This window comes from Bos grunniens, chromosome 18 (genome assembly GCF_055505025.1).
Source record: "Bos grunniens cultivar Pamir isolate PY7600 chromosome 18, Bosgru_T2T1.0, whole genome shotgun sequence".
Lineage (NCBI taxonomy): Eukaryota > Metazoa > Chordata > Mammalia > Artiodactyla > Bovidae > Bos > Bos grunniens.
Window position 1 is genome coordinate 36625343 of NC_141182.1, and position 26030 is coordinate 36651372.

The window sequence follows — 26030 nt, forward strand, 5'->3', positions numbered from 1 at the left end:
ACAGCAGGGTTTACCAAAGCTTGTTCAGCATTTTGCTATCCGTTTTTTCAGCTGCAATTAAACAGCTACTTAAATTTGAGAGAAGCAAGACTTTAATGAAGAATGCTACAAGTTATGGACAATAATTAGTTCTCATTTTAAAAAAAGATTACAGAAAACACTTTACTGAAATTCTTTTTTTGCTAAAAAGACAGTCGTTAAGGATCTGAGAGACAGCAAGCACAACACAGTACAAAAGGAGAAGGGAATGTTGAATTCCAGTGCAAGACACTAACACAGCACAATTAGGGAACCAGGCGGAAGCAACCATTTCACAAAGAATGGAATTAGGCATTTATACTTAATCAGGATTTTTTTAAGCTTTAAAAGTCCAGCATAAAGAAGGGAATTGGGAAGAGTGGATGGGGACAGGGGCTAAGCTTATCTACAATCACCATTTTACCAAAAAACACACTGGTTCAACCACGTGAGAAGTGGAGGTTAAACCTGCCTACAGAGGCCAGCAAATAGAGCAAATGCCAAGGCAGTCACATTTCTAGGTGTCGATGTCACAATTGGCTGAACAATGTTTAAAGGGACTCTGATTCCACCAGGACTGGGCTCTCATCAACCTGGGCTCACGACAGTTGAAGTTCCTTTGCATTTGCATCAGAAGGCCAAAGCTTTACCTGGAAGAAGTTCACTCCAAATAATGCTCATGTTGCTGGTTTTAACAGGTCATGGAGTCAAAAGTGGCTCCTAATAGACTCCACCATTTCCTAGAAGGTTCTACTGATTACCAGGGATTGAAATTCAAGCAAACCACTAAAGAAGGGAAATACTAATGGTATTCTGGCACTGTACAAGCTATGTGCCTGTCATCTCTGCCAAGGACATGGGGTGGACTTGGCTTTGTTTCTCAGCTCCATGATCTCCAACTGTGATGAAGTGGAACTGGGACCTCTCCCACATGAGAGGAGGATGCCCAAAATTCTCATCCCAGCCCAGCTTCTGAAAGAAACAGCAGACTACCAGGGGCTATTATTAGGAACCATGCTCCTGTGAATTCTGTGGAAATGAAAGCCTGTTTCAGTTCATGCCAAGTCTTTTCATGGTCCGCCAGCGATCCTTAATCATCACAGCTGTTCGGTTAACAAATGGGTAGTTTTTAGAAATGGCAGCCCAGTTTCCTTCTCCATACTTCTGCACTCCAGCCTTGACCCACTCGCTTTCCTCTACAGTCCACTTCTGCAAGGGGAAAGAAAAGAGAGAAGCAAAGGATTTATCACCACCTGTTCACTCCACTTACATTTTCATATAGTGAAGAGGTCTAGGAGAATAATCTGAACCCAAAGAAAGGATTTATACTCTTAAAACATGATACAGATTATAAGTTAACACCATGGATTTGAACATTTACTAATTCTCAGTTGTCTTACTGTTGTGTCCTCAACTAATCATTTCTGCATTTAGAACTTTAAACATCTATTGTTTATGGTTGGGAAATTTGTCAGCTTTCTGACCTAGATTTTTCTTCCAGAGAGTAACTACTACTTTAGTTTGGATTATCTGAAAACTACAAATTTTTTTACCAGGTGCATGGGTAGTCTATGCCTGAGAAATGTGGGTACTTATTATTTTACCTCTCTTCTACCGCTACAACCAGAAAAGATTAGAAAAGACAGTTTAAAAAAATTACCTGCTTTTTTGTTGTATTGGTTGCACTCTCTTCATCTGGTGCTGCTGGAAAACATTAGAAGCAGACTCATATCAGAGCTCACCTTTCTCAGCACAACCCACAAGAAAAAGACACACAACATCGCCGAAGGGAAAACTTGATTCAGATTTTACAAACTTTGAGAGAATAAAGGATATCACTAAAGGATAATTTGTCTTTGTCCTTTGCTTGCAAGATACCAATCATTTGAGTCCATGAGAATCTGTACAAAGCAAATACTTCACAAACAGGCATTCAGTAAACGGTCAGGATTTCAGGCTCTTTAGTAAAACCAGTATCATTTTCTAAACTTAACTGAGAACTGTGGTATTTAAAATCCTAATATATATATTAATATATGTATATACTCCTAATATACACATACATATATGTGTGAATATGTAATATATGTATTTGTGTATATACGTACACCTATGAGTGTGTGTGTGTGTGTATAATTTGTTAACTCCTTGTTTACCACTGCTTTGAAATAACCCAGTTTTATTGTTTTTTAATTTCCAAAATATTAGATGTAAGTAAAATTTGGCTCAATTCCTCAAACAAAAAGAATGGGGTAATTATTGCTTCCCACTCCAACAGACCATGTAAGATCTATTCAGATTCTACCTTTTCATCATTATGGCTATAGGTCAGGCTTCATAAAACAAGGACCAAGATAATTTTTTAAAGGACCAGAGGGCTACAGGAGGGTATACCAGACATGCCATCTCAAGCCAACAAGAGCCAGTTAAAAAGCTGTGTAAGGCAAAGTTGCATAAACGTGGAACCTGCTGCAGGGTCTGCCTTAGCAGACATCACTGTCCCAGGTATGCTTCCTAAAGAATGAGGGAGGGTAACGCAGAAGAAGGGGTACTTACAAGAGCAGATTATTTTTAAATTATGAAGTATTTCCTACTATATATAGTAGAAGCAGATTTCTGAAACTGACAAATCTGGACTGCATCAGAAGTAGATGTTTTCTAGAACTTTTATATCCTGTTTTTAAACATATTTAATGCCACTTTTATTAACCGTTATTTCTCCCATCTTCTGTGTAATCTTGATTTTGCCAACTATGTTTTTGCCAACAAAAGGTAATTCTTAAGGACAAAACCTTTGAGACCGGCAAAAGATTACTGGTTGCTGCTGTGTTACAAAAGTCTTCAGCTTTTTTACAGTAAACCTTGTTACAAGACTAAGGTTTAGCATGTAGATATTTTCATTAGAGTGCAAAGTATGTGGGAGGGGGGGGAGGATCCTAATGCAAATGCTATGAAGCTTAGTATTCATTAAGGGAAAGTAACATTTCTCATCTTGGAAAAAAAACATTTACTATACAGAAACTGGTAAGAGACCATTTAGTTAAATAAGAAATGTAGGGAATGACCACTTCTACCTTTTCTAATTAAAATACTTTGGGAAGAATATCAACTACCATTAAATATAGGGTTTATTAAACCAAACCAAGAATTTTCTTTTAACTGTAAAATGTTGCTCTGATAGTCTCCATTCTTTAATAGGAAAAGACAAAACTGATTCCTCATGAATCACTATATGGAACTTTTAAACTTTTTTCTATTTTGGAGACAGGCAGTTTCTGGAACACTGATGTGACAGTAGCATGCATCTGTACTTCAGCAAGTGTCAAGGAGAGAGACCAGTGAGAATCTTCTGGCTTACCCTGAACTTGAAACAGTTCGTCCTCTTCCACCCAAGTCTCTTTTTCTTCAACCCCATTAGAGCTGTTCCACTTGCCTTTAGTTACTCTGAGGTAAAATCAATGAGAGGACAAGGTGTAAAACAAAATCATCCCAAACTCAGCACTGAATACATCACCATCCCCTTTCAACAACCTGTTCATTTTCCTGGGGCTTTCTGTTTGGTTGGTTTGAACTCCTAAAGATTTCAGCGTTATTCTAACCTAGAAGCTGCAAATTCCTTCCCCTCTGTCATAGAGATGCTCTGTTCCTATCTCTGGAGTGTTCTTTTTTTTTTTTTTTTTTGGAGTATTCTCCTTTTCCTCCCCATTCCTCAAGCCCAAGCCCACGGTCCAGTACCTTTCACCAGTATCATACTAGCCTCTTAATTGGAATCTCTCCCCTCCAGCCCCTTCTCCTTCCAAAGCCACCTGAACAGTCATCCTAAACTTACAGATCCCTCCTCTATTCAGTGATGCTTCTCACTGTGTAAACAGTTAAGACTAAATGGCCATATAGGGGAGCCAAGATCATCCAGTCTGGCCCATCAGTTTCTCATCAGTTCCTCCTCTCCCCACCAACATCCCTGCCACACCACCCACACACTCACTCAAACAGGACAGCCTCACCCTCCTCCCTCCTATGAGCTCTACTTTCCTGCCTCTGTTTAGTTCTCTCTGCTTGGGATTCCCTTCCCTGCCAAGTGAAGTCTTTCAAGGCCACCATTCTCAATGAAGACTGCCCGACACATACAAAAATCCCTTGCTCCTCTGCTTCCACTGTACTACACAACCATTTCACGCCATACCTGTAACCATAAGCACCTTGACAGCAGAGACCATTATCCTCATTTGTCTACCCCAAACCCTTGCACCGTAACACATACCCTAACAGAAGCTGGAGAGAGATTAACTAAACTAACAATTGTATTATCAAAGAGCCATAAAGGAATTATACTATCAAAGATTACAGTAGTAAGCAAACAAGAATCCTCCCTGTGAACATGAAATTTTTAGTACCTAGTTGCAACCAAAAACAGTTCCAAAACTAAAAAATAATCCAAAATCCAAGTTGCTAAATAAATGGAATTATATATTGTCTTACCGTACATAGCACAAATCCGACCTCAGAATTATAACATCCTTTACAAAACAAACATGGAAAGTATCTGAACTAAGTTTTGAAGAATTTATAGAGATCAAAATCACCTGAAAAACCTGACAAGCGAGCACAGACAAACTGCTGTCTTCTTCCCCACTATGAAATTTTGTTGCAAAGCCTGTGGGGGTATTTTTCAAATGAGCAATGAAAGCAATTTGCTTAATAAATGCATACACTTGAAAAAAATTTCATAAGTTTTCTATACAGTTACTTAACTGAGACAAATAGTGAACTCTTTTGTTTTTAAATTAGATCATAACCTCCAAAAGGTATTTCTAAGAATAACTGATTTGAGACAGAGTAAAAATTACATGAGGTTTATCCATCTCAGGATGTTAGCTGTGTTAAGTACTGCTCATAAATAAAAGTCAGGATCAGAGTTTAAGTTTTCCATCAATTTATCCAAGTCCTGGGATAAAACTGGTTTTTACCTCTATGTCCATCATTTTCACCTAAGTGGCTGGTCATTCTTCTGTAGACTGTCTTTGCAGATCACTTTGGTAACTTTGTGCGCCTCCTCTGAACTCAGCATTTATTACATGTATAAACGTTTCAGTATTTCCTAACTTCTCATGTTGTAGACGGGGCTCAGACCTGGTTCTCATCTTGACTGCTAGCTGGCTGTGCAGACTCCTGGCTCACTGCGCTCCTAAGTGGTGAAGTTAGAACAGCTTAATGGTCTTAGAGGGGTTGGCAGACTATAGCCTGTGGCTACTGGTTTTTGTAGAGCCCTTGAACTAAGAATGGTTTTTATATTTTTCAAAGGGTGGTAAAAAAAAATAATATGCAACAGAGACACAAATGGCCCACAAAGGCTAAAATGTTTCCTTACCCCTTTTTTTTTTTTTCTTTCTTTCTTACCCTTTTATAGAAGTTTTGCTAGTGGCCCCTTAAATTCCGAGAACCAAGAACTGTTACTTTGTTTGGTTGATAAAATACCTCTTAAGCACTAGTTCTGTGCCAAGTGCCATGAGGGATATGAAAGCCTAATAGTTGTGGCCCCATCAAGGTGACAGACCCTAAGCCTGCCTTCCCTGCCTCCGATTCCACTGGCCCAGCCTCCCCTGAGTCCTGATTGCGCACCAGGCAGCAGGCTCCACCACCCTCCTCTCCTTTCCCTCAGTGTTGGTACAAAAGCTGTCAGTGATGTCTGCTCAGAGGCTTTCAGATTAGGTGTATTAGATTTATTTGGGGCACAGCAAAGCAGATTAGAGAGCACTCCCCATCCCTTCTCACTCAGTAGTCAGGAACCCAACACTGCAGGTTATTGATATGAAGCCCCTCTTAAGAATCTCTGCCTGATAGAACAGAATAGGAGCTAAAATCTGGCCCATCTACCTTCCAGACCTTTCTCCCTTCATCCTCTCTGTGCACTGTATTCTCCTGCCATACAGACTGCATGACAGTTTCTGGAGCATACCAGGCTTTCTTGAGCTGTAAGAGGTTCCCACTGCCCAGAACCCCACAGCTCCCAATATGCTGGATGACTTCCTACTCATTCTCCAAGGCTAGCCCCTCTGCAAGGTTGCCCACCCACAACTCTGCTGCCCAGGTCAGCTCTTCTTCCCTGCAGCTCCCAGGGCACCTCACATAAGCTGCTTCTAGAACCAGAGTCAGGGAATCCCTTTTTTCTATAAAGTGCATATAGTATCTTAAGCTTTGCAGGCCTTACTGTCTTTGTTGCAACTACTCAACTCAAGGTAGCAGCCACAGACAATACATAATTCATAAGTGTGGCTGTTCCAATAACTTTATTTACAAAAACAGGCGACAGGTGGACTTATCCAAGAGGCCATGATTTGCCAACCTCTGCTTTAGAGTACCCATCCTTCCTCATACCCTTGACAGATCCTTCCATTTATAAAGCCACTGTAATCATACTCTTTCCAGTTTCCTCATCTGTTCATGGGAGCAACACCTATACTTCATAGAATTGCTGTGAGAGGCAGAGATCAGGTATCAAATGAGAATAATTGTGTGTTATTCAGCTTGCCCAGCCAATGACTGACTCACTTCTAAATGCAGATAGTGGTATATAGTGCAGAACTGTGCCTGAGTATAAATCACTTATCAGATGCCACAGCCCCACACAGTACCTAGCACAAGCATGCTGGGGCATAGGTCCCCAAACATCTACAACAGAGTGCAGAAGTAGAGATGGCAGTGACCTTAGATCAGTGAGGTGATCACTTACAGCAGGTTGACCAGGGGAAGTTTATGGAGGTGAAGCAGCTTGGTGTACATGGTGTATCAACATGGGTTTTTGTGTCAAGACTAACTAGGATTTAAAAATCCCAAAGCCCAATTTTGCCACTTTTTAGCTGTATGGCTTCCGATAAGTTAGTAACATTTCTGAACCTTCCTCACTGATAAAATGGGGCTAATAAATCACTCAGAGTGAGGAGTGTAGACATTAAGATAATTGAAAGTGCTTGGCCCACAGAAAGTATTTAGTTAACATCGCTTCTCTTCCCTTTGAAAGACAGATGGGGTTCTGACAAGCGATGGAAGAATGATAGTCCAAACTGGGGAATGAGAGGCAGCAAGAAGAGCAGAGTGACAGAAACAGGGTTAAGGGGAGCAAGCAGACCAGTCAGCCTAAAGGAAAGATCCACAAGAGGGCACAAAGGTAGCAAAACTGAAAGCCAGGTTGGGGTCATGAAGTGGAGCGAAATGAAAGCACTCTAACCACTGCCCCACAGAGTCTAGCAGAATGTGAGAGATTAGTATTTACTGAATTTGCCAAGTTCCAAATGTCCATTGAACATGCAAAACTATAAATATTCATAAATCTCTTTTAAGGATCAGAGTATAATGTGGCCCAATTCAAACAAACTTCTTGTAAGAAGACTACTATTTAGTAGTCAAGGCACTCAGCAGTTCACTAAAAATGGAAGCAGTGGTGAGTAGGAGGCTCTGACACCCTTCCACTCCCACCTAGTGCAATGCCTGGAAGCCCAGCACAGGGCTTCAGAACTGGCAGAATGGCTATGATGTCCCTCCCCACCCTGAGTCACACTCTAGCAGTCTGAGCAAGCCTTGGTGGTGAATAACGTAGCTGAAAGTTACTTCATTCATGGAAGCAATACCAGGCCTAACCAGGACCACCAACCAGCCCCCAAACTTCTACAAAGAAGGTCTTCATACTTGGGATTCTTCTCCCCAGGGAGGGGTTGGTTGAGGACAGTGGGCTTGGATGGTGATGCCGGTGTGACCTCCTGGGAAGAGTCGAGGCCTGAGCTCGGCTCAGTACTCTGGCTGTCCTCCTCCAAAACCAGTCTGCTTATTGTCATGCGCTTGGTCTTGGGCTGCAGTTCAGAGCCACCCTCACCCTCAGTGGGGGCAGAACTTTCATTATCATCTTTTCTTGTTCTCTTGTTTTTGAGGGCTGGTGATGGTGGGCACACTTTATTAGGAAAGACCATATCCTTCTGGTCCAGTTTTGAGAAGGCTGCCTCAGAATCTTGTGCACTGGACAGAGTCTTGAAAGCTGCTTTCAGAGTCCTAATCCCAATGGTGGTTGGTGTGCTCTGTAGCTGCCTACAAACAACACAAACACAGAGAAATCAGTTTCATCACTGCTGAGGCCTATCCAAGCAGCTGCAACTTTTTCAAACTGTGAAGCTTCAAATTATAGACTCAAGTTGAGAACTCTTCATTTAAAAGAAAAGTGCGTGATACAGCCTTTATGTATAAGCACTTCCATTTATAAGTGTTAAGCAGAGGTTTTAAATATGATATGTAAATTGAATTATGAAGCTTAAACTTCAAGAGAACCTAAAAGGAACTAGGGCCAAAGATACTCCCTCCAGAGACCTCTTCAGCGGGTGCACTAATCCGTTACTCTGCATGGACTAAAGCAATGCTTTCCGTTAATGCAAGAGCTCTGCAGAATGTCTAACAGCTATAAGTCCATCTGGATGACCAACTGATAATCCAGCAATCTCACCTTCAAGTCTAAACTCTTCTTCCAGCCGTCCCAGTCCAACCCTCATGTGAGACTAGTTAAAGAGTGGTCTCAATTCTTCCCTGTTTCTCCTACAATACACTTATAAATGGGATCTTGAGAATTCTCAGTGAGGGGCATGCCACAGTCTTGGAACAATAAGAAACTGCCTTTTCAAAATAAAGTTCATCGAGCATTTGGAATAACTAGTATGTTTTAAGTAAACACTGTAAGGAGAAGGCAAACTGGCAGCCGGCATGCCAATCCTAGCTGGCAGATGTGTCTTATCTAACCTTTTTTTCTTTCCCCTTAATTAGACTAACTACCAACATTCAAAAATTGGGAAGTCTCAAAAAATATTTTTTGCAACTATCACACAAAGCTGGAAAGCATGCTTTCTCTGGGTCGCAGTCCCATGCCCTCAACTGTATTGTCCTGGACCCACTTTGCTCCTTTACATCTCCTACAGGGCCCTCAAAGAGATCTCTGCTTTGTTAACTGGTCTCAGGAATTTGATTCACAAGTCTAAACGCTGTATTGAGATAACATATCAACAGGGAAGTACTGAGGCAAAGACAGAGAAACAGAAGGAAAGAGCCTTTGAAGAATAAATAGCCAGTCGGGAACTTCTGCCTAAGACCTAACCTCCTGTTTTCAATATTCCCATTTTCCCAGGGTGTGCTCTGTGAAACCCACCGTGCCTTCCTTGAGTAGCTCAGTAACATGTTAGGAGGTCAAATCACCAGGAAGAACTGACTCTGCTCTAAGATGACGACTATGCTTCCAACTACCTCTGTTTTTCATCCCAACATCACAAAAGTGCATCCCTCTTACCTGGCAGGTTCTCTGAGTGGCTTTTCCACAGGCTCTGGTGCTGGCTGAGGTTGTGGTTCTTTCACTGTGGCTGAGGCGGAGGACTCAGATTTCAAAGCCTTTCTGGCCATCTGAGAAAGGAAAAATATCGTCAAGAAGAGGAAGTCACAGAATTTCATTAACTCTCTGCTTTTACCATGAACATATTCAATATGCAAGCATGTTTCATTTACAAACCCAATTTAGGCAAAGACTACAGGAGGACATAAAAAGGGAGAAAACTTAAAGAACTGTCTTAAATTTCTTTCTTCTTTCCTTCCCCACACAATGGCTCATAGTTTTCTATACTAAAGGAGAACTCAATCTGAGTAGTACTAAAAGGATTTTGATGTTGCAAGAATTCCAAACAGTTATTTTGGACAACAAACTAAGTGATTTTACTTTATGTCTCCTCTTCTGTCCTTTTACTCTCACCCCTAATCTAGTTTCTGAATCCTACATAGACCTTTGGGGTCACATGCAAAAGCCAGACTTTTGGTTTTCTTTGAAACTTAGAATGACCAATGTTTCCAAGCCCCACCGTGAGGAGGTAGGGCTCTGCGTCATCCAGGTGACTCTCCAGGAAGCGCAGCATCTTCTGCTGGAAGGTCTCATAGGAGAAGTTCTGGATCACAGGGTGGGCCAGGTTCTTTTCACGGATAATGTTTAGGAGGTCATTTCTCAGCTTCTACACAAAGGACCAATAGTAGAAACATGAGAAAGAAAAACTCCAGTAAAGATTCAGTGATGAGTTAAGACAACACTATCAGAACTTTCTCAGTGCTGTCAATGAATAGCACTGGGAGAAAAGGAAGCCTACCACAGTGTGTAACTGTTGCTGCTGCTAAGTCGCTTCAGTCGTGTCTGACTCTGTGCGACCCCATAGACGGCAGCCCACCAGGCTCCCCCATCCCTGGGATTCTCCAGGCAAGAACACTGGAGTGAGTTGCCATCTCCTTCTCCAATGCATGAAAGTGAAAAGTCAAAGTGAAGTCGCTCAGTCGTGTCCCACTCTTAGCGACCCCATGGACTGCAGCCTAACAGGCTCCTCTATCCATGGGATTTTCCAGGCAAGAGTGCTGGAGTGGGGTGCCATTGCCTTCTCCACCACAGTGTAGAACAGGTCAAAAATTACTGACCAGTCACGGTTGGTTACTCTGTAGCTATACAAAAGGAAAAAAAAAAGATGAAGAACTTAGGATCTAAAGTACCTTTCTACTTTTACATATAAAGACTTTTAAACTTTCAAAAAAGATAACCGAAACAGATGAAAAGCTCCGTATGTACTAGTATAAAAAGATCTCCAAGATACATTAAGTGAAAATAGCAATTTAATGGTCAAGTTTGTGTGTAGAATACACTCACATATGTATGTGGGAAGAACAGGAAGACTGGATATATGTGTCTGTCTGTACATACACACATGCACACTTATTTGCCTACATATGCACAGAATCTCTTAAGGAGAAAAAAGCATTGGTTCCCTCTAAGGAGAGGAATGAGATAGCCAAGTCAGAGATGAGAGAATTTTCACTAAGCTATTTTGTTGTATTTATGAATGTTGTATTATATACATGTGTTAACTTTTCAAAAATAAAATTTATATTTATATATTAAAAAAAGAGCGGGGTACCAGCAGAGTTTTTGACACCAGAAAACAGGCGTTGAGTCCTCAGTAAGGCAGATTCTCAAGTCTGCAGGATCAGCATTTATGTAAATAAAGTCAGATGTGTTAGTACCGGTGCTGATCACTAGTTTTGTCACACACCTGGCAGAAATGGTCAAGTAAATGATTTCTGTAAATTCTTCAAATTTTTGAAAAGCCATTCTAACAGTAAATTATCTTAGATATAAAAGACATGTTCAAGATACTGAATATTAACATTCCTGACAGAGAACCCTTTCCCTGTTTCCCCATAAAAAGCAATGAGCTGGATATAGGTAATGGAAGCAAAGTATATCAAATTTACCTGAGTTGTAGGGTCCTTGGACATATGTTTTTTCAAAATTTTTGAAGCCTTTTCAAATTCTTTGTTTTTGATACAAATAATGACTGCCTAAAAAAGGAGGAAAAAATTTTTAACTGTTGTAATAATGAAAGATATAATCAGAATATCAAATATCAAAATAAGCTCTACTGAAAAGTAAAACTGAGTCTTATATATCCAAGAACTTTTCACATTCTATCAAATTCCTGTATAAAAAACTAACAATTATTTTTCAACCATATGAACAACTGTGTAAGGTACTACAGTGTGTAATGTACTAGATTTTCAGTATTCAGTTCAGTTCAGTCACTCAGTCATGTCCAACTCTTTGTGATCCCATGGACCACAGCACACCAGGACTCCCTGGCCATCAGACTCCCAGACTTTACCCAAATTCATGTCCATTGAGTTGGTGATGCCATCCAACCATCTCATCCTCTGTTGTCCCCTTCTCCTCCTGCCCTCAATCCTTCCCAGCATCAGGGTCTTTTCAAATTAGTCAGCTCTTCACATCAGGTGGCCAAAGTATTGGAGTTTCAGCTTCAACATCTGTCCTTCCAATGAACACTCGGGACTGATCTCCTTTAGGCTAGACTGGTTGGACCTCCTTGCCGTCCAAGGGACTCTCAAGAGTCTTGTCCAACACCACAGTTCAAAAGCATCAATTCTTCGGCGCTCAGCTTTCTTTATAGTCCAACTCTCACATCTGTACATGACTACTGGAAAAACCATAGCCTTGACTAGATGGACCTTTATTGGCAAAGTAATGTCTCTGCTTTTGAATATGATATCTAGGTTGGTCATAACTTTTCTTCCAAGGAGCAAGTATCTTTTAATTTCATGGCTGCAGTCACCATCTGCAGTGATTTTGGAGCCCCAAAATATAAAGTCTGACACTGTTTCCACTGTTTCCCCATCTATTGCCATAAACTGATGGGACTGGATGCCATGATCTTAGTTTTCTGAATGTTGAGCTTTAAGGCAACTTTTTCACTCTCCTTTTTTCACTTTCATCAAGAGGCTCTTTAGTTCTCATCTGCATATCTGAGGTTATTGATATTTCTCCCAGCAATCTTGATTCCAGCTTGTGCTTCCTCCAGCCCAGCGTTTCTCATGATGTACTCTGCACAGAAGTTAAATAAGCAGGGTGACAATATACAGCCTTGACGTACTCCTTTTCCTATTTGGAACCAGTCTGTTGTTCCATGTCCAGTTCTAACTGTTGCTTCCTGACCTGCATACAGGTTTCTCAAGAGGCAGGTCAGGTGGTCTGGTATTCCCATCTCTTTCAGAATTTTCCACAGTTTATTGTGATCCACACACTCAAAGGCTTTGGCATAGTCAATAAAGCAGAAATAGATGTTTTTCTGGAACTCTCTTGCTTTTTCCATGATCCAGCAGATGCTGGCAATTTGATCTCTGGTTCCTCTGCCTTTTCTAAAACCAGCTGGAACATCTGGAAGTTCAGGTTCACATATTGCTGAAACCTGGCTTGGAGAATTTTGAGCATTACTAGAGTGTGAGATGAGTGCAATTATGCAATAGTTTGAGCATTCTTTGGTATTGCCTTTGGGATTGGAATGAAAACTGACCTTTTCCAGTCCTGTGGCCACTGCTGAGTTTTCCAAATTTGCTGGCATATTGAGGGCAGCACTTTCACAACATCATCTTTTAGGATTTGAACTAGCTCAACTGGAATTTCATCACCTCCACTAATTCAATATTACATTGGAATTAAAAAAAAAAGACAGCTGATAACAGCAGAATCTGATCTACTGGATTACAGACCATTTACTCAATCTGAATAGGGCCTCCTATGGAAAGGCAAAATGGACAGAAGACCCCTGGAACAGGTGGTTTTGTTCTTTTGGGATGCACAAGCTTTGATGTAACGGGGGAACGAGAGGAGGATATACTGCGGGGTGGACGGGGAGGGACTTGCTGACCAGAGGTCCACTAGTGGAACTCAGGCCAGTTCAGTAAGAGAACCAGCACAGCCTCTCATACTATAAACCCCAGGGGGCTAACTCCACAAGCAGCACAGAAAACAGCACAAAGTTCCAATAGGATGAGAAGGTCTCCTCAGTCACAGAGAAAAAGGAGAGTCAGTCAAGAAACCTATGTTCTATGTTCCAAGAGCACACACACAGTGGGCAAATAACAGTGATTGAAAATTAAAAAGGATATTTAAAAACATGTGCACATTTTTTTAAAAATGAGGAAAGCCAGGAAAAAATTGGTACCACCTGGAGTTATCTAATAGGATAAAGTAGCTAATTTAAATACAGTGTCAAAGAAACATACCTCACACACACAAAAAAAGGAAGGAAAACTGTTCCACAGATATTTTCAGTTCTTCACAGGGAAGAGTTTAAGGAGATACATACAGATCAAAGGAAGGAGGACTAGCAAGGGAATTCAGAAAATACAAATTTCTGGTGCTTCTGTCCTCAACAGGCTGAGCACAACCATATAGGGCAAAGGAAACTGGCATCACATGCTTCTGAATAGCAGTTACAACACTAAGTTCCTGCTGCCAGGGAGGGGACGAAGTAAGTCTTTTCATTTTAATCAGATCATCATATTCACTTTTACATCATTATCAGCAGAAAAACTATACTAAGACTATACTTACTTTCTTGAAGAATACAAAGGTTTTACCTTTTATAAATCATTTAGGTCCTATTATGTTTTAGCTCTTTTTAGGTGTACTGTTCTAACACGTGTCAACTCCTGCGGCCACCACAATGATGCCAGAGCCACGGATCCAATAAACCTCCCTTATGCTGCACTCTATAGTTACCTCTTCTCCACCCCTAACCCCTCATCTTTTCACCATTTCATCTCTTCAGAATGTCATGTACATGGTATCATATAAATGGAGTCACTCAGCTTAGTTTTTAAAGGATATAGCCTTGAGTCTGGCTTCTTCCCCTTAGTGTAATGCCCTTGAGACCTGTGTCTTTCCCTTAGTACAATAATGCCCTTGAGATACCTTTCTGCATCCCCATCAGCAATGTATGAAGATTCCAGTTGCTCCATATTCACACTCACACTTATTAGTGTTAGAGGAGTTTTAAAGTTTAGCCATTCTAATAGGTATGTGCCAGAATTTCCCCACTGTCTAAATGGTGAGCCTCTTTTAATGTTATTTGCCAACAGTATATTCTCTAGTTGTTTTCTTTGGGGTGTTTGTTTTCTTGTTCATTTTGAAAGGTCTTTAGATATCTTGGATATAAATTCTTTGTCAGATATGTGATTTGCAAATATTTTCTCCCACTCTATAGCTTGTCTTTTCATTCTCTGAACAGTGTTTTTCTCAAGTTTTAATTTTGATGAAGTCTATTTCATGCTCTTGTGGAGCATGCTTTTAGTATCATATCTAGAAGCTTTTTACCTTAAGTCTAGGACATAGTTTTGTTTTTTTTTTTTTTACTGTTTTCTTCTAAAAGTTTTATTGCTTAACATTTAGATTACGATCCACTTTGAATCAAGTTTTTGTAGGAGCTTTAGGTCAAGGTTCCTTTATTTTTGCATATGGACATCCAGTTGTTTTAATTCCATTTATGGAAGACTATCCTTTTTCCACTAAAATTCCTTCACATTAAAAATATATATATTTATTTGGCTGCATCAGGTCTTAGCTGTGGCATGCAGGATCTTTCAGTTGCAGAATGTGGGATCCACTTCCCTGACCAGGGATCGAACCCAGGCCCCCTGCATCGGGAGCGCAGAGTCCCAGCCACTGGACCACCAGGGAAGTTCACCTTCACATTTTTTTGTTAAAAATTGATCAGTCATGTTTGTATGGGTCTATTTCTGGACTCTGTCTTCTGTTCCACTCATCTGTCTACAGTCATGAATACTGTAGCTTTATAGTAATTCTTAAAATTGGGTGTGAGTCCTCTAGCTTTGTTCTTCTTTTACAGAACTGTCGTGATTTTAGTGTTTTTTTTTTTTACCTTACCATATGTCATCTAGAATCAGTCTAACAGAAAATCCTGCAGAGGCTGTGATTAGAATTATAGTAAATCCATAGATCTGTTGGAGAGAATTGACATCTTAACTATATTAGGTCTTCTAATCCATAGACAGGGTATTTCTTTCCATTTACTAGGTTGTGATTTCGTTAGCATCTTGTAATTTTTCCACATACAGATCCTACATTTTTTGTTTGTTTGTTTTTGGCTGGCTGGGTCTTCGTTGCTGTGCATGGCTTTCTTTGGCTGTAGTGAGCGGGACTACCGTCTGGTTGCAGTGTCAGGCTTCTCCTTGTGGCGGCTTCTCCGGTTGCAGAGCATGGGCTCTAGGACGCGCAGGCGTCAGCAGTTGTGGCACGTGGGTTTAGTTGGCATGCAGCATGTGGGATCTTCCTGGACCCAGATCAAACCATGTCCCCTGCATTGGCAGGCAGATTCTTAACCAATGAACACAAGGGAAGTCCCACCTGCATGTTTTATTATTAGATTTATACCTAAGTATTTTTTCTTTTCTTCTTTGGAACTATTATAAATGATACTGTTTTGATAATTTCATTTCAGTGCTAGCATATCACTGATTTTGTGTGTTGATCTTATATCCTGCAGTCTGGCTAAACTATTTATTATATAGCTTTTTGATATATTCCATGGAATTTTCTATATGGATAGCCATGTGATCTGAAAAAAGGGACAGTTTTATTCCTTCTTTTCCAATCTGTTATTTTTCTTGACTTCACTGTACTGGCTAGGTCTTCTAGTATGATGTAGAATGGAAGTGAGAACAGACAGCTTTCCCTCATTTTGGATCTTAGGGTCAAAGCATTCTGTTCTTCGCCATTAACTATGATGTTCCCTGTAGGTTTTTTGTAGATGCCTTTTGTCAGGTTGAGTAAGTTTCCTTCCGTTCCTAGTTTGGTCTGTGTTTTTACCATGAACTGATGTTCAATCTTGTCAAACGCTTTTTCTGCTTCAATTGATATAATCATATGATTCTTTCTTTGGACCAGCAGGGTAAAGTACATTCATTGATTTTCAAATATTGAACCAGCCTTGCATTCCTGGGCTTTAGTTTCCCCATTCTGCCACATACTAACTGTATCTGCATCCAGGACTAAGCATCAGAATAGACAAAAAAAAAGTGGAATCCATTTCAAGTTCTGGGAATTACAGCTCCACTGCTAAAGAAAAAAGGTTCTCTTCCTTTGGTTTTAGGTGCCTGCCCCCCTGCCACTGTAATCATTACTATGTCACTGCTGCCACCAGTGTGATACTGCCTGGGTGCTAGGATAGAGAAGGGGGGAAAAGGAAGGAAAAAACCCCCTGAGATTTCTTCCACCCTCTCTGACCCTTAGCTGATTCCCTTTCCTACTCTTCAGACCAGAGAGAGAGCTTCTCTTGGAGTTATTTCTGTCGACACCTGGAGTGTACTTCCAGGTTCAGAATCCTTCAAGTCCAGGCCTGGTGATACTAGAAAGGGGAAAAATGGTCATCTACCCATCAGCAGTTTGGTAGACTTTCATACTCTGGTCTTCTCCATTTGCTTACTGCCCTTTACATTTCTGTGTTCTCAGATAGCTGCTCCATTCATTCTGTCCAAGATTTATACTTGCATTAAGAAAGACAGAAGAGTATGCTTATCTATCTTCCCTAGAACTGGAATACAGGCCCGACTGTGTTTAATTTGTGAAACAGGAAATGTGAATGCTTTCAAAATCTAAATTGAAAGCCTACCTCCAAAGTTTGTACTATGAGCTTTTAAAAACTATGCATTAATTTGATTCCCAGGAAGTTTTTGTTTGCTGCTGTTGTTTTTTTATGAGATGAAACTTTGCTTTTTGAAAACTTGGAAGTTTTGAGAGATAAGGATAATTTCTTCTCATGTATCTGTTAAGGTTCTTATCATGTAAGCAACAGCAATGGTCTCTGGATAACTTAAATAAAAGCAAAATTCCAAGCACATATTTTCAAAATAGCTGAGATAGGTTTATGTTGGAGGAAATGCCAGAAAGGACCTGAGAAGAGAAAGCCAAACTCACAGAAGTGAAGAAAGGCTAAAGAAGCAAACTCAGAAAGAAACCTGGATGTTAAGGAACCACAAATGCTCAAAAAGCCTTGACAAAGCTTTCTGTTTCAAGAAATTAAAATTTTAAGACAGTGTGAGATGCACCAGTCCCTCAAATGGGGTAAGTTCCCCCCCAAAGAAAATCAAGGTAGTATCACCAAAGGTGCACAGCAAAAGCAACACATAAATGTTTCCCCAAGGACATGCCATATATGTTATTCTCCTGTGTTCACAAAAACCTGGGGCCTCTTTTAGTTATAAAAAGAAAACCAACATAGTGTCAATATCATTAACAGCTTACAGAAGCAGTTCTCAAACTTTTGGTCTCAGGATTCTTTATACTGTTAAATGTTAATGAGGACCCCCAAAGAACTTTTGTTTACATGGGTTATATCCATTGATATTTACTGTTATTAGAAATATAAAACATAAAAATTCAAGATATTTATTCATTGAAAAATAACAATAAACCTATTACAGGTTAATATAAATAACATATCTTCATGAAAACTACTTATTTTCTAAGACAAAAGTTTAATGAGAAGGGTGGCATTGTTTTACATTTTTGCAAATCTGGCTTAATAGAAGAAAGATGGTATTCTGCTTCTGTATTCATTCTGTTGTGATATGTTGTTTTGGTTGAAGGATATTAAAAAATTACAGCCTCACACAAAGTTGAAAAAGGGAGGATTATTTTAAGAGCTCTTTTAGAAAATGTGGATATTCTTCTTTGACTCTGCACCAAACTTTGGCAAGTGAACTTTTCATCATTATTATATTAAAATGTGATAGCCTAGCTTGCACTTTTAATGGATCTATTACCCTTGAATGGTTTTGCAATACAATTCATTGGTCATTTGGAAAATATTGGTTTACTGAGCTATGATCTTCCATGTGTTTGATACATTCATTAAAAATATTTTCAAAATCACAGTTATTAATATTATTATCAATCATATCAGAATTAAGTATTGGAAAGATACCCAGCATATGAATGTAGGTTTTCCAAAATTCTAATTTTCACCTGAAAAGCTTAAATTTTATCTCTGGCAACACATGCTCCCAATTGTTTCCATTGACATGACAAGTTCACTCTGCTCTCTCAAGAAAATGACTACCAGATTTACCACATCCAAAAAACCAAACTTTGTCAATTTCAAAAATGGTGTTCCATTACAAAAGCAGCTAGGTCAGCATGCAGCCCAATCACACAAGTACTTTTCCTGAAGAAAACCATCATGTTTTGGTATGCAATAGAAATACTACAGGAAAATTTCCTATTTTGTCAGATGAAATATTGAAAAAACATTTTGTTCAAGGCTTAATAAAATTATAATTTTTACTGCTTCATCAGACATTCTTAGGTGTATTAATAAAATTAATTAGGCTTAATAAAATTAATTTCTACTGCTTCATCAAAGACATTAACTGAAACTGGCTTTTTTTTAAACTGTAAGCATGTGCCAATGAAGAAGACAATGACTACTAATACATTTTATTATTGCTTTGGTCATGCTATGACACCAGAAATTTTACCCATCACTGCTTTTGCATCATCAGTGTAAATGTCAGTGCACTGAAAACCTCAATTAACATTTTGGCATTATTATGAAAATAGTTTTGAACCCTTTCAGGGTCCCAAAGACCTGCAAAGATCCCTGGACCATGCATGGAGAAGTTCATACTTAACAAATAACTTATTTGATAAACTTTAAAAAACAAATTTAATAAACTTTACAAAGCTTAAAAATACAACAAAAAGCCTCAGTGAGCCTAGGCATTCCAAGATATTTTCCTAAAGATGACCACTAACAGATTCTATGACTAAATAAGAAATTTTTTAAATAAATAAACTGGAGAGACAAGTGATACAACATCATTTAATAACTTGGATATTACTATGGTAGCCAGCCTCTAAGATGGCTCCCAGTGATCCCCACCTCCTGCATAGTCCCATTCCATACACTAATCCAGCTGGTCAGGTCTACGTGAACAAGAGCATATGGCAGAAGTGGTAAGTCACTTCTGAGATTAGTTTATAAAAGACTACAGCTTTCTCTTCTCTTCGATCACTACTGCTCTAGGGGAAGCAAGCTACTATGCTCTAAGTAGCCCAAAGGAGAGACAAGAACCTGAAGTCTTCAAGCCAACAGCTAGCAAGAAAGTGAGTCCTGCTAACAACCAATGGAGTGAGCACAGAAGTGGACTCATCAGCCCCGGATGAGTCAAAACTCAGATAACTACAACCGTAGCAGGCAGCTTCACTATAATCTCATCAGAGACTTCCAGACAGAAACACAGCTAAATCACTACCAGATTCCTACCCTGAACTAGCACCATTTCTTCCCATTCAAAAGATTCTTAAGCTATTTTCCAAGTAGGCATGGATTTCTCCTTTGCTAATGTCTTTTCTGGCATTTTATCTCTGACACAAACCTGACTCACCGATACTAAAAATCTATTCTTGTAATCATTCCTCCTTGGAATGGGAATTTTCTCAGCATTCTTTGCAATACCAAAAGTAGATCCTGCCCCAAGGTCCTTAACTGAATAAATAAAGTATCGGCATCCCACACAGTTTTTTAACTTTTTTTTTAAACAGGGTGTCTGAGTACCCAGCACACAGCATAAGGGTCCGAAAGTCTTTGCTAAGCAAGGTTTTATCTCCTACCTCTCTGCTCTTGAGATCTCATCCTTTTAGGAGGTGCTCTTTTCTTACCAATTTCCTTACTTTCACCACCAAGACAATGCTGAGCTATTGTTGTTCAGTCCCCATCTCTGCATCTGCTTCCATACCCCCAGCCTTAGTTATTGGAGAAGAAAAAGCTTTTTCTGACTGGTTTCCATGGCCACTTCAGTGTTTTAAATATAAATAAGTTCCACTACTTAAAGCTAACTGAACCATAACATAGTTCCAGTCCCAAGTTTCTAGACACTCTACAAGCTTTTTTCTTGTCAAGAACGCTGCCTGCACCAACCTCCTACCATTACTGTTTTTCTAACTTGCTGATTATCTCAGCATCTCTGATTTTGTCTGCTCAAAGGGAATGTTTCTTAAGCCTCTCAGTAATTGCATGAAAGAGCGCAATGCAGTCCCACATTTTCCAAGGCACCAGCTCTTCTCCTTAGTCTATAATAAACAAGGGTGACCATATCCTAGGCCAGTTACTTTTAGCACTTTCAACATGCTGCTCTGAATGGTACAACCTCCAAAATGTCATTCTTCAAGGCCAACTCACTTCCTGTGTACTGTGGCCCCTCCTGTCATGGCCACAAGGAAGACCATCAAAAATCACAAAAGCTGAGCACGTGCCTCAACAGTCCTTTCCAAGACTGGGCTAGGAAGAAGGGTCACCTGATGAAGTAACACCTGTGTGTGTGAGTTAATGTGTTTTGAGTGTGCTTACTTGCTCTCTCTCCATCCCTGTCTGTCCTCCACCCCACACAGGAAAGATAAGCACTGATTCCTCAAAGAACTCTTATCTTTGTTAAAAGAAAAAAGAAATTAAAAATAGAGCCTTACAGCCTCCTTGACCAGTTTTCTACTGGATTCGATCACAGCCTCTGTCAGTGTAAATTCTGTTTTAATCATCTCCAGCACATTGATAGCTGATTCCAGTGGTGTGAGCTCAGCTTCCATATCAAAGGAACAGTCTAGGACAAAAAGCACAGTTTTCACTTTAACTGTTTTCTAAAGAGCAGAAGAATTATGTCTATATATATATATATATAAAACATGCAAATATAGTTAAGACTTGCATTTAATTTGTTGATATCCTGGCTACAGGCTTACAAACATGTTAAGGGTCCAAATTCAAATCCCTGAATTTCAAGTGACCTTCAGTAATTTTCAGGACAGGTAAAAAATTGGTTTTTTTTTTTTTTTAACACATGCATATGCATCTTAAATATCAGAATCAGATACAAACAGAAACTATAGATCATTTTGCTAAACAGCTGTCAAGATCAATTTAGGAAAAGAAAAAAAAAAGGTGCTCATACTTTAAAAACCCTCTACTATGGAGGAAAAATGTCCATCTTCACATAATTCAATTTAGATAGCAACAAAGTTGGGGCGAGCAAGAAACAGGTGGGAGGAAATAAACACAAAAAAGCAGCCAAGAGAATACTAAGTGGAGAAAAGTAGAGCCAGATAATAAACTCGTCCTAGAAGGAAAAAGACCACTGTGACTGAAACATAAGAGCCCACCTTAACCCCGAATCCTTCAGGATGTAAGTTTGAAAACAATGTAACCCTAAATAAGCTAAGAGAAGAACATAAAAAAATAGCCATACCTAAATTTTCCCCTTCTTCAATGCGCGACAGACACTGCATAACCCGCAGCAGCCGAGACACGGTATGCTCCTTCCCCAAGGGCCTGACAAGCAAAGCTGGGAAAGAAGACATCGTTGACTCGGCGACCCCCAGCCGCGACACGTGGGGGCGCGGGGAGTGTGCACAGATCCCCTTCCCAGGAGCCCCCAGCCTCCTTCCCCAGGGCCGGCCCTCACCCTGCATGATGTCCCGGATCTGCCTGAAGTCCCCGTACCGGCTACCCCGAAAGGCCCGCAGCGCCTCGTGGAAGTAGAACTTGAGCACCCAGCGGTTGACCGCCTCCTCCAGCCGCACCTCCCCCGCGCCGCGCTCCGCGGCTCCCCCAAGCCCCGGCGCGTGGCGCCCCCGCCGAGCCCGCCCGCCGCTACGGGACGCCCGCCTGCCTGCCGCCCTCCCGCTGCTGTCGCTGCTCCCGCCTCCTCCCGCCATCGCGTCTGATCGCCGCGCGCCCTCCCTGCCGGGACGCTTCCTCGACTGTGACGCCGCTGGGTCACGCACGACGCCCGGGCCGGAAGCAGAGCCCGCCGTCCCGGCTCCCGCGGCCATGATACGGACGGCGTTCCGAGCCGCCCGCGGGCTTCTGGGAGGGAAAGAACCGGAGGCTTCCAGCCTCCCTCTCGGACCCCGTAGATCCCAGTGTGCTGGCCGCAATGCCTGCTGGGAGTTGAAGTCTATGTTGCCAAGACGGATACACTAACCACGGTTTGCGGTTGCCAACTCCGAAATTACGGAACGTTAGAGACACGGGGCTATGTGTAAACTATTGAAAAATGCGTGCATCTTATTAAGCATTTTTAAAATCGTGAAATGTAATATGCAGGGAGGAAACTTTATTCTAAAGTTTACGTTTTACGTTTTAGTAAGTAAAGCAAAAGGCCAGTGTTAACCCATCAGGGGTCAAGAAATAGAATATGGTCGGCACCCCAGAAATCTCTAAACATGTGAGACATATAATCTTTAAAAATTTTTTATTTTCTTTTTATAAATTTTCTTTTTAATTTTTTTGTTTTTTTTTTAATTTTTTTCTAAGACATAATTTTTTAAAATCACAGAAGTAGCACATATAGAACAATTAGAAAAAATAAAAAGTATAAGTTTAAATCAGCTATTAATATTAACATTATCCCACATGAAAAGAAAGGTTGAAATTTAGGTTTATAGCTTTCCAATATCTTGTATACCTATTTCGCTGTGTGTGTGTATGTATGTGTGTGTATATATACAAAATTGAGATTATACTATGTATATTTATATAAACTTCAGTTTGCATCCAATATGTAATGAACATCTTTGCACGTCATTGCTTTTTTTTTTCCTATGGTGTCTTTAGCAGCTACATAACATGGTTCCAAATAGGAAAAGGAGTACGTCAAGGCTGTATATTGTCACCCTGCTTATTTAACTTATATGCAGAGTACATCATGAGAAACGCTGGACTGGAAGAAACACAAGCTGGAATCAAGATTGCTGGGAGAAATATCAATAACCTCAGACATGCAGATGACACCACCCTTATGGCAGAAAGTGAAGAGGAACTCAAAAGCCTCTTGATGAAAGTGAAAGAGGAGAGTGAAAAAGTTGGCTTAAAGCTCAACATTCAGAAAACGAAGATCATGGCATCTGGTCCCATCACTTCCTGGGAAATAGATGGGGAAACAGTGGAAACAGTGTCAGACTTTATTTTTTGGGGTCCAAAATCACTGTAGATGGTGACTGCAGCCATGAAATTAAAAGACATTTACTCCTTGGAAGGAAAGTTATGACCAACCTAGATAGCATATTCAAAAGCAGAGACATTACTTTGCCAACAAAGGTTCGTCTAGTCAAGGCTATGGTTTTTCCAGTGGTCATGTATGGATGTGAGAGTTGGACTGTGAAGAAGGCTGAGCGCCGAAGAATTGACGCTTTTGAACTGTGGTGTTGGAGAAGACTCTTGAGAGTCCCTTGGACTGCAAGGAGATCCAACCAGTCCATTCTAAAGAAGATCAGTCCTTGGTGTTCTTTGGAAGGAATGATGCTAAAGCTGAAACTCCAGTACTTTGGCCACCTCATGCGAAGAGTTGACTCATTGGAAAAGACTGATGCTGGAAGGGATTGGGGGCAGGAGGAGAAGGGGACGACAGAGGATGAGATGGCTGGGTGGCATCACTGACTCAATGGACGTGAGTCTGGGTGAACTCCGGGAGTTGGTGATGGACAGGGAGGCCTGGTGTGCTGCGATTCATGGGGTCGTAAAGAGTCGGACACAACTGAGTGACTGAACTGAACTGAACATTTTACCAATGAACCAAAGTCTCATTTATCTAAACAACTACTGTAAGGGGGCTTACCTGGTGGTTCAGGTGGTAAAGAATCTGCTTCCAATGCCTGAGAAATCCCATGGACAGAGGAGCCTGGCAGGCTACAGTCCCTGGGGTCACAAAGAATCCGACACAACTGAGAGACTATCACTTTCACCACCATAAGTTATTCTGTTTATTTCAAAATTTTGTAATTCTAGACTATCTCAATATTAGAAATACCCTTTTAAATGTATCATTGCATAAATTCATAATTATTTCCTTAGGATAATTTCCTTAAAGTAGAATTACTGAGTCAAAGAATATACAGTAGAACACTGATCAGAATTTCACTCATCACTCTTCCCTTTTACTTTTGAACATGATGCAGACCCTTTAAAATGGCTTTTAAAGCCTGAAGAAGGAGCCTATTGCCAACTTGATTTTGGGCTCATGTTTCATGTGTGTGTGTGTGTGTGTGTGTGTGTGTATACAACTTCTATCTTTTCCTTTTCACCTACTACTCAGTTTGCTCAGAGCCTTCACTTGGGCTTCCCTGTGGCTCACTGAAGAATCTGCCTGCAATGCGGGAGACCTGAGTTCGACCCCTAGGTTGGGAAGATCCCCTGGAGAAGGGAAAGGCTACCCACTCCAGTATTCTGGCCTGGAGAATTCTGTGGACTGTGTATAGTCCATGAGGTCGAAAAGAGCTGGACATGACTGAGCAACTTTCACTTCACTTGTCCACTCTAGCCTTCCTAAATCCTTCCTGTCCTTCAAGTGTCACTGAAAAGACATTTCACCCCTTCTTGGTTTTCTGGGTTAGGTTAAATCCTGCTTGTGCTGTGTCCTGAGCACCTCATACTTCACCCTTCCTGAAATACATTCTCCACAGTCAGCTCATTTGGGGGCTGGCACTCTGTCTTCTTGTTTGCCATGCATCCAAGAGCCTAGCCCAGGGCCTGCCACGTGAGGTTGGATAGAATTGAGGAGGCACATGAGTAAGGCTTGTGATACATGTTGGAAAACTGTACCACCAGTGTTTTATTTTTACTGAAATTTAATTCTGTGTCCACCAGGAAACTATATTTACTCAAACAGGGACATTCTTGTAACTGCCTCCCCTTTCTTAAATATTTGTGTTATGATTTTCTAGCTACAGAGCCGCTGACTGCATAATCTTATGACTTTACAGGATACATACCCTGAGTTATTTTCTCCATTTCTATCCTTGTAGATAGGCCTGGAGAGGTCCATCTCTCCTTTTCTTTCTTTTTTTTTTTTTTCATCTCTCCTTTTCTAAGTCTTGTCCAATCCCAGTTCCAAATCCACTTCCAGCTTGGGGTTACACGAACTGGGTTCCTGAGCTTTACTTACTTCTTTACATTTCTGTGTTTGATTTGCCACATTGACCTTAGAGAGCCTTCTTCATTGCATGTATCACTGTCTTCCACATCTACCATATCTTCCACAGGCAAGGGAGTTAGTGAATAAGGGGCATTTCCAAAGGACTAGGTGGGCTGTGGGTGTAGGTAGCAAGTGGGGATATAGGATGTGAGCCACCTATAGGTGTCTCTGATGCACTTGGAATTCATGGCACATCATCGGAACTAAACAGAGAAATCGCAGCTCTGGTGGGTGTATGTGCCCCTTCTCTGGGAGTCCCAGTACTTGGTCTACTTCAAACGCTTTTCCACTAATGCCACTGGACCATAATCAGCAGAGATCTATTTTGGGGCCACTAAATGAGAACTCAGGAGGACAAGTGGCAGCATCATTGAGGATGTGACATGACATGCTGGATCCTTGAATGAATTAGACTTGGACCTTAAACTGTTCAGTATCCTGGTCTGACAAAATCTCCTTATGGTGGACTTTCCAGAATAGGGGAAGAGGCCTCTCATTCTGTCAGATCTTTGGTGACTGTGGCTGCTTTGTGATCCCAGCCTGCCTGCCTTATTTGCTTATTTTTAGCTGAGTTGGGTCTTCATTGCTGCGCAGGCTTTCTCTAGTTGCAACAAATGGGGGCTACT

At 40.7% G+C, this 26030-nt stretch overlaps 2 protein-coding genes and 1 long non-coding RNA gene across 8 annotated transcripts in view; 2 read left to right on the plus strand and 1 right to left on the minus strand.

The window, feature by feature from the left end:
* The window catches only part of NIP7 (nucleolar pre-rRNA processing protein NIP7), a 30565-nt gene extending 10610 nt beyond the window's left edge, over positions 1 to 19955 (plus strand). Inside the window, exon 5 of the mRNA XM_086351509.1 lies at positions 19467 to 19955. Within this exon, the coding sequence (XP_086207635.1) occupies positions 19467 to 19490 (24 nt within the window). The 3' untranslated portion in view covers positions 19491 to 19955. The remainder of the gene's footprint in view (positions 1 to 19466) is intronic.
* On the minus strand, positions 75 to 24247 carry TERF2 (telomeric repeat binding factor 2). Of its 6 annotated transcripts, none has more exons than XR_015145654.1 (11): positions 21895 to 24247; positions 21679 to 21774; positions 20906 to 21036; positions 11323 to 11409; positions 9894 to 10040; positions 9335 to 9444; positions 7702 to 8094; positions 4986 to 5203; positions 3377 to 3462; positions 1679 to 1719; positions 75 to 1227 (listed from the first exon to the last, which is right to left on the minus strand). XR_015145654.1 is itself a non-coding variant. In XM_086351490.1 (10 exons), exons 1-10 carry the CDS (start codon positions 22262 to 22264, stop codon positions 1069 to 1071), a joined length of 1413 nt encoding a protein of 470 aa, XP_086207616.1. In that variant the 5' UTR covers positions 22265 to 24247; the 3' UTR covers positions 75 to 1068. The 6 variants fall into 6 exon arrangements, 4 of the variants coding, with proteins under 4 accessions (XP_086207616.1, XP_086207615.1, XP_086207614.1 ...); XR_015145653.1 differs by having other exon boundaries at positions 1679 to 1722; XM_086351490.1 differs by lacking the exon at positions 4986 to 5203 and having other exon boundaries at positions 22102 to 24247.
* On the plus strand, positions 2297 to 4740 carry LOC147353489 (uncharacterized). Its single transcript, XR_015145678.1, has 2 exons — positions 2297 to 2523; positions 3287 to 4740. It is a non-coding gene; the product is annotated as an uncharacterized LOC147353489 (long non-coding RNA).
* Positions 24248 to 26030: the final 1783 nt, after the last annotated feature.